Source organism: Phascolarctos cinereus, unplaced genomic scaffold (genome assembly GCF_003287225.1).
Source record: "Phascolarctos cinereus isolate Bilbo 61053 unplaced genomic scaffold, phaCin_HiC Scaffold_5;HRSCAF=322, whole genome shotgun sequence".
In the NCBI taxonomy this organism is placed as follows: domain Eukaryota; kingdom Metazoa; phylum Chordata; class Mammalia; order Diprotodontia; family Phascolarctidae; genus Phascolarctos; species Phascolarctos cinereus.
The window spans coordinates 162,298,993-162,311,811 of record NW_027555958.1 but is presented as its reverse complement, the minus strand read 5'-3'; the positions used below and the strand labels follow the sequence as shown (position 1 = coordinate 162,311,811).

Here is a 12,819-nt window from a genome sequence, read left to right as displayed (position 1 = left end):
GCCCACCCATGAGGTTCACTCTCCATTTCCTACTTTCGGTTCACTCTTGGGCCTGATCCAACTGCAAACTGGCTGCCTGGCCTTCCTGGGGGGTGGGCTTGATTCTGAGTCCTATTCAATGATTGGCAAGTTCCTGCCATATCACAAGAGCGCTGCATACTTAGGCTGTGCTACTCACTCTCCCCTTCCAGCTGACTCTCACCTGTTCCACCACTAAGCTAGTTACCTAGCCCCTGTGTGGGTGTCTTCCCCTTTCCCCAATTTATCGTGTAAACACAATAATTGTGCACTATGTTTCTCTCTTCTCAAATATCAGCAACTGCAGATTCATGCTTCTGATAAAAAGATGAGCCTTCAAGTTGATACAGATAACAAAAATATACCCCAAATAAAGAAATATGGGCTTAAGAAAGTCAGTCTTTGCAATTAATAAGGGATTTTCGTCATGGTTAGCTAAACACAGATGAATCCAAAGAACTTTCAGCTTTTCCACAAGTCTCTTAAAAATGAAACAGTTGAGGCTTATTTACAGACAGAGCATTATTGATGGACCTTGGTTCAAATGTGTTTTAATATAACCTTCAATTTGCAGACTTGCTGGAGAATGAAAGTGAGAAATTGAGCAATCATTCAGACCTGGTTTTCTTAGCTCAAATGCTTGACCAGTGCCAGTGCCAGATTAAGTCAAAATTTGAATAGCCATTCCAAGAGTTTTAATCTGTTCCAGTTACAAAACAAAAGGCTTTTTATGATATCAAACTTTTCAAATAAGATTGCATCAGACTCAGTATGAAAGCTATTGGCAGGAGGATCAATGCAAGGTAGAATGGCTAGACAGACATAAGTCTTTTGATGGTTAAATTCACAAACCATTTGATCCTTGGGAAAATGGCATAGAGTGTACCAGTGATTACAGATATGGAATCTTAAGTTGAAATTACAGGTATAAAACTTAATAGAAGCATCACTACTATCCAGCATTCATTAAAAACTGGCTTATACCATTGCTAGGAATAAAACCAAAAGCTTAATAACGTTGAAGTCCTTGATTGAACAGAATTTATCAACAGAACCATTAATGTCAAATTTTCTGTCTCAGAATTCAGTGATTGCAAAGTGCTTTCCTTACATGATCTTATGAGGCAGGTGGTACCAGCACTAGTATTCCCATTTTACAGCTGCAGAAACTGAGGCTGAGAGAGGTCAAGTGACTTGCCCCATGGTTATACAAGTGTCTAACGTAGAACTCAAACCCAGGTCTCCTGATTCCAAAACCACAGCTCTGTTTACCAGCCCACATTACATTGACTTGCCCTGAGATAAGAGATTGTAGAAGGCTTATAACTAAAGAGCACAGATTAGTGGCCCATATCTTTTTAATGATATTACAACAAATTATGAATCTTTCGTAAAGAGAAACTATGATCTATGTAAATCATACTGAGTACTTGGGCCCAGATGCTGCTTTATCCCTGGGTTTGAGATCTCTATCAACTGTGGTGCTGGTCAACTAGTTCAGTTCATTACAATTTGAGTTATGCAACAACTCAAAGAAATAGGCATTTATTAAATACTGGGAATAAAAAGACAAAAACAAGACAGTTCCTGCTCTCAAGGAGCTTACAATCTACTGATGGATGGGGGAACAATTTTTAGGTGAAAAAGTAAATCAAGTACACATACACGTAAATTTTTTTTTGAAGTACAGACCTGTAAGGGGGATTTCTAGTGAGGAAACAAACTTCCTCCAATAGTACTAATCTGTATTTTAAAATGTCATAATCTAGTATGTATTATCTTTTTTTTTTTTTTTTGGTGAGGCAATTGGGGTTAAGTGACTTGCCCAAGGTCACATAGCTAGTGTCAAGTGTCTGAGTGAGGCTGGATTTGAACTCAGGTCCTCATTCCAAGGCCAGAGCTCTATCCACTGTGCCACCTAGCTGCCCCTATATTATCATCCTTTGATAAGTCATCACTTCTCTTTGATTGTAAGTTGTTAGTGGAAGGTAGGAACTGTGTATATACTAATACCTTGCACAAATTTTTGAGATCCAGAAAGACATTTATGTTTGCTAGACCGAACTGAGAGATAATGTAAAAATAAATCTACATTAACAAAATTCAAGCTTTCACTTTTTTTTGTTTCTCTGAGAACCAAATATGGAAAAGCTCCCCATTAGATATGTGTGTGTGTGTATGCCCCCACCTTTTCCCCAGGGAGTGAGGATGCAGAAATCTTTTCTGTGCCATAGTTTTAAAGAACATAGAGGTTACAGTTTATTTGAGTCCTTGTGTTTATCCTACTACTTAAATTACTCACATTTGGCTCCAGTGACAAACACGTTCATTAATTCCAGAAGTTCACTCTCACTATGTGCAACAAATATTTGTTGAATGAATGAACCCTGCCTGAACATCTGTATTGCACTACTCTCGTCTGATTTGAGGGACTCCAGATGAATAAGAAACATGAAATGAAAGTTACAAGGTCTAAAACAGGGGTCCTCTCTGCTTGCCAGGAGTGAGGGATGAAGTCAGGCAAGGGCTTTGGATGAGAGCTTCACCACAGACTGATTCAAAACATGGACCCATCTAAATAACTATCAGAATTACTCATTTTTCAAGAAAGTAAAATCACTCTGGGGTTTCCTGTAGAAAAATTAACTTCTCTAAGTAATTAGGATTCTCTTCAAGATACTTATTTGATAGGGAAAAAAGAAGCCTTCAAGTACTGGTGGGAATCTTGGCTACTAAGTGATGAGGAGCTAATGATTTACAGTGCTGAAAATAGTAGCACTATTCTATTGATGTTGACACATGGGCTGTTACAATCGGCACTCAACACGAAAACTTGTTGATTAATGAATGAGAAGAGTTATAGATGACTAGTTTAAGTTACACATTGGGATAAACTACACTTCTAAGTCATATGTACCTTCCTTTGCTGATGACTTGATGTAGTGCTTAGTCTGAAGTGATCTTAATTTAGATTTAGTTAAATTCAACAAGCATTTATTAAGCACCTAATGTGTGCTAGCCAGTTAGGCATGGGCACACAAAGACAAAAAAAAGGCCCTGTCTTCAAGACGCTTATATTCTACTGAACCTTAGCCTCCATGCACATACTGCTTTTAGTGTTGATAAACAAATAAAGATAAATTCTTTTCCCTTTTCACGTTGTTATGATAAAAATGATAAAAATTTTTTCATCTCTCCCAGCCTCACTAATTTACCTAAATTGTCTGTGTAGTTTTACTGATCTCACTTTGAATCACATCAAGGTTGGTCCTAAGCATGTCTTCTATTTTTTTTCCTCCATAGGGTAAGATCCACAATGTCACTGTTTTATCTTAGGGTACCAGATGCATGTCTGTGGAAAAGTTTTTTTTTTAATTTTAAGATGCTAACAATATAAAAAGGTAATATAACTTACATAATGAACTTCTTTCATGGATTAGTTTTTTTTTTTTAAATTAAACTGCTACTAGAATACAAGCTTCTTGAGGGATTGGTTTGCTTTTATCTTTGTATTTCCAGTGCATAGCAGGGGTCCTGCTGCATAGTAGATAATTCATTAAATACTTGTTCAAGTGTGGCTATGTAATCTTCATTTTGGGGATTCAATGCCCTGTCCTCCCCAAGTCCAACAACTGTCTATAAAACAATGACAAAAATGCTAATTTAGATGGGGAAATAAACTCTAAAAGAAAATCACAATTAGCATGTGAAAGGAACTTGACAACAGAACATGTGAAACATATCAACTTTACTTTGTGTGTTCACAATAATTTTAGAAAATTCTACAGAGTCTAATTCCTTGTTTATTTTTGGCAAGAAAAAAAGATTGAATGCACATGAAATGTCTGGTTCAGAAATACTTTTAAATTAATTTGAATCAGAAGACAAAGAATGACTCAGATCACTTTGAAAAATCTTCTGTTCTTTTCACCAACAGAATACAATTTTATTCAAATAAAACTTACAATATTAATAAATATTTCATTTCTTCTACTTACTTTTATTTTGGAAAAGTTTCTCTTGTGGATGAAATATGATTGGACATGAAAAATCTGATTACTCAGAGGTGAAAACTGACTTTTAGGAGCTAAAAGATTTCTAGTTCTCTATATTTCCCAACGCTATCAAGGACAGACAGACAGATATAGAAACAGGGTTATAGAATATAACCTGTTATGTATTATCAGATAAATTAAAAATTCTAATGTTTTCTCATTATAAAAATGGGTATCTGACATTGAAGAAGAAGAGAGTAAAAGAGGATGAAAAGAAAAGCAGGTTATATGATGGGGAGGAAAAGTAAATGAGTATATTTGTCACAGGGGAGTATTCTAAACATTTTATTTCCATCAATTATAGTGTTTACATTTTCCAAAATGAACATATCCTATTCACTTGGTAATCATCATTTAGACTCCTTAACAACCTTTCATGTCAGATTTTATTAATACCCATAACAATACTAAATTCTTAGATGGCTGCTGTGTGGGATTCACACTTAAAAGTATAAATTATACTAACAAATTAGATATCTCAGATTTATCCTATATTTTTTACACTACAGGGTTGTAAACTGTTGTAACATTCCCTAATAGTGTTGAATTTTCATTCCTCAGTGTATTTTTCACTAGAAGAAAAAAAGCAAGTATTTGTGTAAACAGTATCATGTATAATGGTGAAAGGTTAATGAATAATTTCTAGATAAAGGATACAATTTTGAATGTACACAAATTAAAATATTCTCCTACACGCTTACTCATTTTATACTTCAAGAAACCAGTGAAGACAAAATGACAAAAGGCAACTTTTTATAAGGCCACTGTGGCTAACTCTGGGTTACTAGAGTCAATACAGCAGCCACTTTTCAATTTCCGAGGTGTCTTGAGGTTAGAAGTTGATTCCACTAAGGCAAACATCAAGTAATTTCAATGTTATCCAGAAGACTGAATGGCCAGATTTCACAACTACTTCTTTCAAATGTATTGTTCAGGTCAGGTTACTTGACAGCCAGGTCAGTCAAGGCATCAGAGACCTTGGTGTTGACCTGTGCTGAAATGCTTGCTGGGATGATATTCAGATAAACGTCATACTGCTGGTCCATGCCAAGATAGCTGTCACTCATGAGATAAAGTGTGTAGATATACCTAAGATATAAAAATAGAACAACACTGTATATCAGCAGGTCTCAAACTTTTTGATCTTAGGAACCCTTTATACTCTTAAAAATTATTGAGTACCTCCCAAAGAGCTTTTGCTTATATAAATTATATCTATTGATACTTACCATATTAGAAATTAAAATATCTTCGTATTATTATGAAAACAGTTTTGACCCCAATGACCCCGAGTCTTAGGGGACCACCAGGGGCCCCTGGACCACACTTTGGGAACTGCTGCTGTAGACTATTTTTTTCTAATGAGGTAAAAATCTAATTCTAAATCTTTGGAAATACTGGTTATGAAGTTCATCTTACCTTCCAGATATTTCAGGAGTATAAAAAGCAACAGAGATAGAATTTCGATTTCTGATGTACCCCACTCTTTTCAAAGCAACAAGTTCTTTTTTATCTATTTCGCCTAATATCAAAAACCACCCTTCATCCTTGGATTTGGGAAATCTAGGAGCAACAGCTTTGTTGTCTTGCTTTCCCTAGGAGAGAAGAAAAAAACTAAGAGTTAACAGAGTTGGGACTTTTTTCCAGCTTTCTTCTTGGTTGTGTTTAAAAAGTTTAATCTCACTTTGTCTAACAACTTACATTTACACAGTGCTTTAAAGTTTGCAAGGTGCAGCCTTTACAACAATCTGTGACATAAACAGTGCCAACAGTATTATCTCCATTTTACAGATGAGGAAAGTGCTAGAAAGTATCTGAGGTGGAATAGAAACTAGGTCTTCTGTCTATAAGGCTAGCATTTCTTCTATTACATCATCCTGCTTCTTAAAGAATTATACTGAACAAAAGTAGTTGGCCTCAACTTTTTCCTGCTTTCTCATCTTTTGCTTAGGCTTCAGTCAAGATTTTCAAGGTAAAACAGATATTTTTGTGGCTATAACTATGAAGACACAGGAACCCAGAGAAGTGATCTGAAGAAACAGCAACTGCAAATGATGTCTTAATAATGGAAAGTTACTGAAATAGTAAGTACACTTTTTTAGTATGTGACCATAGAGGGAAAAGGTCTAATGAACTTTTTTTTCCTTTCTTTTTTGCTAGGCAATGGGGTTAAGTGACTTACCCAGGGTCACACAGCTAGGGAGTGTTATGTGTCTGAGGCTGGATTTGAACTCAGGTCCTCTTGACTCCAGGGCTGGTGCTCTATCCACTGCGCCACCTAGCTGCCCCCTTAACTTTTAATATTAGTGAGAACTTCTGCTAACCCTATAAAATCCAGTTAGTAACTAAAATGAGAGAAAATGGTTTTATCCTTCATGTATTATGCTATTAAAAACAAATTCATATGTATGAGCTTTAATATTCTTCAGGGATCAAATTAATTCAGGTTTCAGAAGCAGTGAAGAACAAAGTATTTAGGATTTTCAAGTAATTTCTGAGGTACCATATTACACATGCTGAATCCTTTGGTAGAGGACAAATGCACATGAGCAGCAATGACTAACGTCAAAAGACTAGACCCTGTCTGCTTAAGGCTGTCTGAGAAAACAGAATTCATGAATTACATGACAGCATTAGTCATCTAAGAGATATGCCTGGTGGGGTGTGCTGGTATCTGGGGCAGAGTATTTGAGAATGGAAACTGAATACTATACCTTCTGGGACCCCATGTGGACTCTCTGCAAGTTGACCTGAAGCACATACTCTTGATCAGCGTGTAACTTGATCCATTTTTTGTCATCTCGTCCATCTGTTGCCAAAGTTGGGATACACAGTTCGTTCTGTCCCTCAGCTGAATCCCACGAGCCTTTAATGCTCAAGTCAACATCTATCACTGGCAAATGAGACAAGAAATTCCAAGCCTAAAAAAAAAAGAACAAATATGAAAGCCCTGTCAATTAAAACTGGATGATTAACTAGAAAATACTGTGTCCTGTTTTTTGAAAGCTTTATTAACATAATGAAGAGGATATATATACACTTTGGGGTCATTATCCGAATATGTGATCTTCTTACCGCTAACATTCCCTAATCAAACAGCTTATGAACTGGGATAGTCCTTTACCACGTGGCAAAATATGCTGGGTTTTAAAATGTTGCCCAGAATACTAGAATATTTTTGAGAATTACGTGTCCTGACACTCCTCTAACTTCTGAAGCAGAAGGCAGATTTTGGGGGTAAGAATTCAGGAACCTATCACCCAACCTGAAAAATGCTCTTAATATAAGTCAGAAGCATAAAGTGTTATTTTTAGTTTAGTAGTAATCAATGAATATTGATGACAATGAAAGTAACTTTTTTTTCTGGAATTGGTTTTAGTTTTCTGAAAGGAAAACATTTCATAGTGCCACTTGGTTGCTCTAGAAAAAATCGTGCATTTTGGCACTATCATTCTGAGAAAGTCAACAATGATGGTACATGTCAAGGCAATGGATACCAGTGAACTTTGATTGTTTTATCCCTGCTTTTTTAATTGAAAGACAGCAGTGGGAAATAGGCTACAATTCTCGTGTGAAAGGACACTGTAAAAAGGCCCCAAAGCAATTTTATAATTAATTGCTGTCTTGGTTTCACAATATTTACTGTAATGGTGGTGTCAATATCCCAATAAAACCATTGTTTAATCACAACTTTAACAATGTCCTAAAACTTATCATTCAAGGATATGTGGAAAAAGTCTTTTTAGTTTTTCTTACAAATTTCCTTGTAGGCTCTGACTTCCTTTTCTGAGATTTTTTAGTGCTTATAAGTACATCCAATTGAAATAAAGCAGCTTGATGAACCAAACTACCTCTAAGGAATCTAAAAGAATGTAAATCCAAGTCCTATTTTTTGGAATCATTTTACATTTCAATTTCTAGTCCTATTTCTAGTTCAATTTCTAGTCTTGGACATCTGAAATTATGACTTGTACCATATCTTAAAGTGAAATGATCACAACCTTAAAGCAGCCTCCCCATTCTGTGCTTCTGGGTTGACAATGACAGGAAGGAACCTACAGCAGACCAGTCACTCAGTGGAGACCAAAACCAGTTGGTGGGAGTTGTTCTAAGATTGTCCAAAGTGGGAAAGGGAGCATGAGGATCTATAAATATATACATTCTTGTGTGAAATATTTAATGTTGTGAGGCAAAGCAAAGGCATTTTCTATATAAAGTGAGATTTCACCTTTTCTCCCCACCTACTCGTGCCATCAAATTGGTGCCAAGATGACAACTCCCATTTCTAGCTTGGTGGGATAATTTTTCACAAAGGCAGAATAAAATTAGATTTTCTCTCTATAAGCTTTCAGCCTCTATACACTTCATGTTTTTGGACATACAAAGCATACATATGCCTATTTGTGTGTGTGTGTGTGTGTGTGTGTGTGTGTGTGTATATACATATGTGTATATATATATATTATACATATACACACATATATTTTCATGTATATAAAACATGAGCTATTTTTGAAGAAACTGCTAAGACATTTCAATACCAGCCAAACATATTTATCTGAGGATTAATCTTCATCTATTGAATCAGGCGAGAACACTGCCGTGCATACAATTATTTAATTAGCAACCAAATCCTCTGCCAGTCAGCAGTCGTTCCAGGCATACTGATGGGGCAGTAGATGGAAATCTCACAGTCGTACTGCTTTTTCTCATTACTACTGCAATTAGCACTTAAATTGATGCTTTAAACATACTAATTTCTGGAATAATTCAGGATTTGTATGTTACCTGGGATTGCCTCACAGCAGAGACGACACCAGATTGCTCTGCAAATTGAAGCACTTTTGAGCCAAATAACCATCATCATATCAGACAGAGCCAATTTGCATTTGGTTTTAAAGATAACAGAATGGCAATTTATGCAAATAAATTAAGTAAGTTTACTTCTGAGTTCTCCCTGAACTAATTATAACAATGTTCTAATTTTTCATCACATCTAAAACTTGGACTGAAATCAATGTATGTTATGTTAGAAATCTGTTGTTGTTAAAAGAAGCCTTGTTTTGATTTAAATAAATTGTCTTTATTCAAAATTTTGATAGTAATTTAGTTAGAATATAGACATTTATTATGGATATTAAATTTTTTTGGGTGCCAGTTTTGGGTTCAACAGAAACTGAACAGTCAGCCATAGACTTTTACTTTTCATGACTCAAGCACAAAAATAACTTCTTAAAAAAAACCCCACTAACAAACTTGGTTCTAAGGTTTTCCTTTTTTCATATCTACATTTGCAATATGTCAATACGTCAATCATATTATGAATAATGAATGTTTATTTTGGGATACTTTGGACTAAAAACTGTTTAAGAAAAAAGCCTGTGGTATGCAAAGTCTTTTTTGACAATATGTAGTTTTCACCCTCCTAGAAAGAAACGTGAAGAGATGACTCATATAGTCTTTCAACAGAAAATAAAATCACCTTCTTACAAAAATCATACTGAGAGCATATACTGAGTTTCATTAAAAATTTTTTTTAGGTTCTAGAAGCATTGACATACATAAAGTCCATAACCTGTAAAGTAACACATAAAGTCTAATATCATTGCTAAAAGAAAAAAAAACCTCTACCCCCACCATCATCATAATAAAATGAACACTGAAACTGGAAAAATGCTGATTATGCTAAAAGTTGGTTCATGCTCCCCAGGTAGCTAGGAAGCCAAAATAACACATACGATAAATTGGTGGTTATTAGGAGTAAAGAAAAATAAGAGGAACACACTATATGAAGGGCAAGAAAATGTATCTGAAAGAAAAAAAGGGAAAAAATAAAACAAGGGAGTGGTAAGGGCTTTGAAAAGTTCTCATGTCTTTCCATCCTCCCGCTTCCACGAAGAACTCTAAACTATGCTGGAAAGACTCATTTAAGATGTTAACACTACAACTTTCCCTGGCAATGGTATCCTGATAACAAATACCACATATGATTGAGGGTATTCTCACTGATATCACCCTGTTATTTTGGCAGGAGCAATTCTTTACATTTGCTTCTACTTTTCAACCACAGCACACACAAGAGACTGTTACCTGGGTCACATGTGCAGTTTGAAGTTCTCCATCTATAATGTAATTGAATATTTTCTCTTTTCCTTCACAAGCAGCAATTAATTCAGGAAGGCACTCGATCGGACCTTGGTAACCTCCAGGTGGACCCTTTCTTTTTCCTTGGTTCCATTTCCTGTGAATATGATCACAATGATTACAACATAAAAATTCTAGATCACCATAAATGAAGATTATCTGACAAAGATAATCTTTGTGCTATTCAACAACAGTTAACAAACATTTATTAAGCACTGTGATAAGTACAGGAGATGCAAAGAAAGGCGAGAAGTTCAAGTGTGGGCAGGGGGAAGAAATCATGCTTAAAAACTATGTACATACAAAATATATACAAAGGAGATGGAAGTATGCTTTAAGACCACTGTATTATTTTTCACAGAAAATTATACTTCAAAGTTCTGAGACTCATCAGAAGAAGGCTGACTACCAGGTGATGAGTATTTGCAGCCACAGCAATTCATGAAGATTGTTGACAAAGGCACACAGAAGGGAGAACATGTGTCACTGAAATTATGATCCTTGAAGTACTAAAGCAAGCTATCTGAAAGGCACTTAACCCCTGAAGTTATAAAACAACTGCTGATTATGCTACAACTACAGTGGGTGCTCAGTAAATACTTGTGGGCAATGAGCAAGTTTGTTGGGAAGCTGGTTTCTTTCTGGGTACAAGTTCAATACTTCTGGATGTACATTAGCTCTTTCAAGATATTTAGTAGGATTACCACGTTCTGGCATCTTTTTATGATCACAAATGGACCTCTTCCATATGATTATTTGAATAAAATCTTTGGAAAATAAGAAATTAAAAATGTACCATGGGAATCTATGGGTCAGTAACAGCTGTAATACCAAGAGTTTAGGACACAGCAATCCCACTTGTTTAGGAAAAACAAATCCTATTGTTTGTTTACATAACAAGCAACAAATGGAATAGTACTAATATTCTACCACTATGCATATCTGGGGCAGGGGGAGACTTTCGTCTGGGAGATGGGAACTGGACCTGTGAATCCTTCTTATGGAGAATTGCCCATGGACACACAGTCAGTATATGACAGAATTGTGTGACATGAAAACAAGTTTTCTTGACTCTGAAGCTGGCTTTTTCTCTACCATGTTACACTTCCCATTTGCCATAAGATATAATAATAGCTAGTATTTATACAGAGTTTTGAGGTGTGAAACTCTTTACAAATATTATCTCACTTTTCCACATAACAACCCTGGGAAGTTATCATCAGCTCCATTTTACAAATGAGGAAACTGAGGCAGAAGGAGGTTAAGTGACTTGTCCAGGGTCATACACCTAATAATGGTCTGAGGCTAGATTTGAACTCAGGCCTTCCTGACTCCAGGGCTAGTATTGTATCCACTGTGCCACCTACCTACTGCCACTACCACCACTGCCGCCACCACCACCACCACCATCACAATTATTACCTCTTCTTACATTTTCCATTTGTATACATGTGATCTCTGTGCTCTATAATACTAGTATAAACTTGTTTTTAAATGTGACTAAAACTGACGAGGTTCTGGGGATTCTGGGACCAAGAATGCCAAGGCAGAGTTGCCTGGAATGAATTCATACACTCAAGCCTTCTCTTATTGTAACGCTTTAGCAAAAGTGGGCAAGGGTCCTTAGGGAACCTTCGAGAGAGTGAGGATGGTGCTGGGGCTTATATGGAAAAGAAACAAAGAAAGGAATGTCAGGGATGCTAATTAGGTAATCTAGAGGTCCAGATGTCTCTGGGAGCTATGGATGGGAAAATGTAGGGAGTATACCAGACATTGAGGGAGTTGTCAGAGGCATGGACCTTGGGGATCTGGTGTGAGGGACCGTCCCTGGGCCAGCCACGGACAAAAATCCTGGTCCAGGCACACCTCTGTCCTGATAAGAGAATGTGTTCTGCAACAAGGGAAAATTTTCTCACAGCACAGGGGCCTACTAAGAAATTGGGAGGCTTCAAAACCACTCTGCTGTTGAGGTGCAATCTTACTCAGCTTAACAGATTTTTAGGGTGGCCTTGGAATGGTCATGGACCAGTTCTCAGTTCCTGCATACCTGTTAAGGAATGTCAAGGGGTTCCCTGAACTTGTCACACAATGTCTCATGAACTCGTGATACTGTTTATATTTAATAAGTCTTAAGTGATAAAATTAGGTTATCTTGGATGTCAAAGCATTTAACAACATGAGCTTAAATGAAGAGTTTTTAATAGTTCCAAAGAGTAATCTATTAAGAAAACTTTTCATCCTATTTTACATATGGAAAAATGGAGGCATGAAGAGGTTAAAATCCGATCAAGTTAAGTAAACAAGCAATTATTAAATGCTTACCATGTGCTAGGCACTGTGCTAAGTGAGGACGATACAAAGAAAGACAAAAAACAGTCCTTGCTCTCAAGTACCTCAGTCTAAAGAAGGAGATAACATGTAAACAAATATGTATAAAAAGATACATACAGGATAAATTGGAGATAATCTCTGAGGGAAAGTGCTAAGATGAAGGAGGAACATGAAGGCCTTCTTGCAGAAAGTTGAACTTGAAGGAATCCAGGAAAGCTTAGAGGCAGAGATCAAGTAAGAAGTGGGGACAGAATCCTACAATCTATGTTAG

General features: G+C 36.3%; 1 protein-coding gene across 4 annotated transcripts in view; it reads right to left on the bottom strand.

The window, feature by feature from the left end:
• Positions 1-1,547: 1,547 nt before the first annotated feature.
• Positions 1,548-12,819, bottom strand: part of ASCC3 (activating signal cointegrator 1 complex subunit 3) — a 358,153-nt gene continuing 346,881 nt past the window's right edge. For all 4 annotated transcript variants that reach the window (XM_020998271.2, XM_020998273.2, XM_020998272.2 and 1 more), the window contains 4 exons: positions 10,164-10,314; positions 6,788-6,994; positions 5,493-5,668; positions 1,548-5,162 (listed from right to left, as the gene is read on the bottom strand). In XM_020998271.2, the coding sequence (XP_020853930.1) occupies positions 5,015-5,162; positions 5,493-5,668; positions 6,788-6,994; positions 10,164-10,314 (682 nt within the window). In that variant the 3' untranslated portion in view covers positions 1,548-5,014. The remainder of the gene's footprint in view (positions 5,163-5,492; positions 5,669-6,787; positions 6,995-10,163; positions 10,315-12,819) is intronic.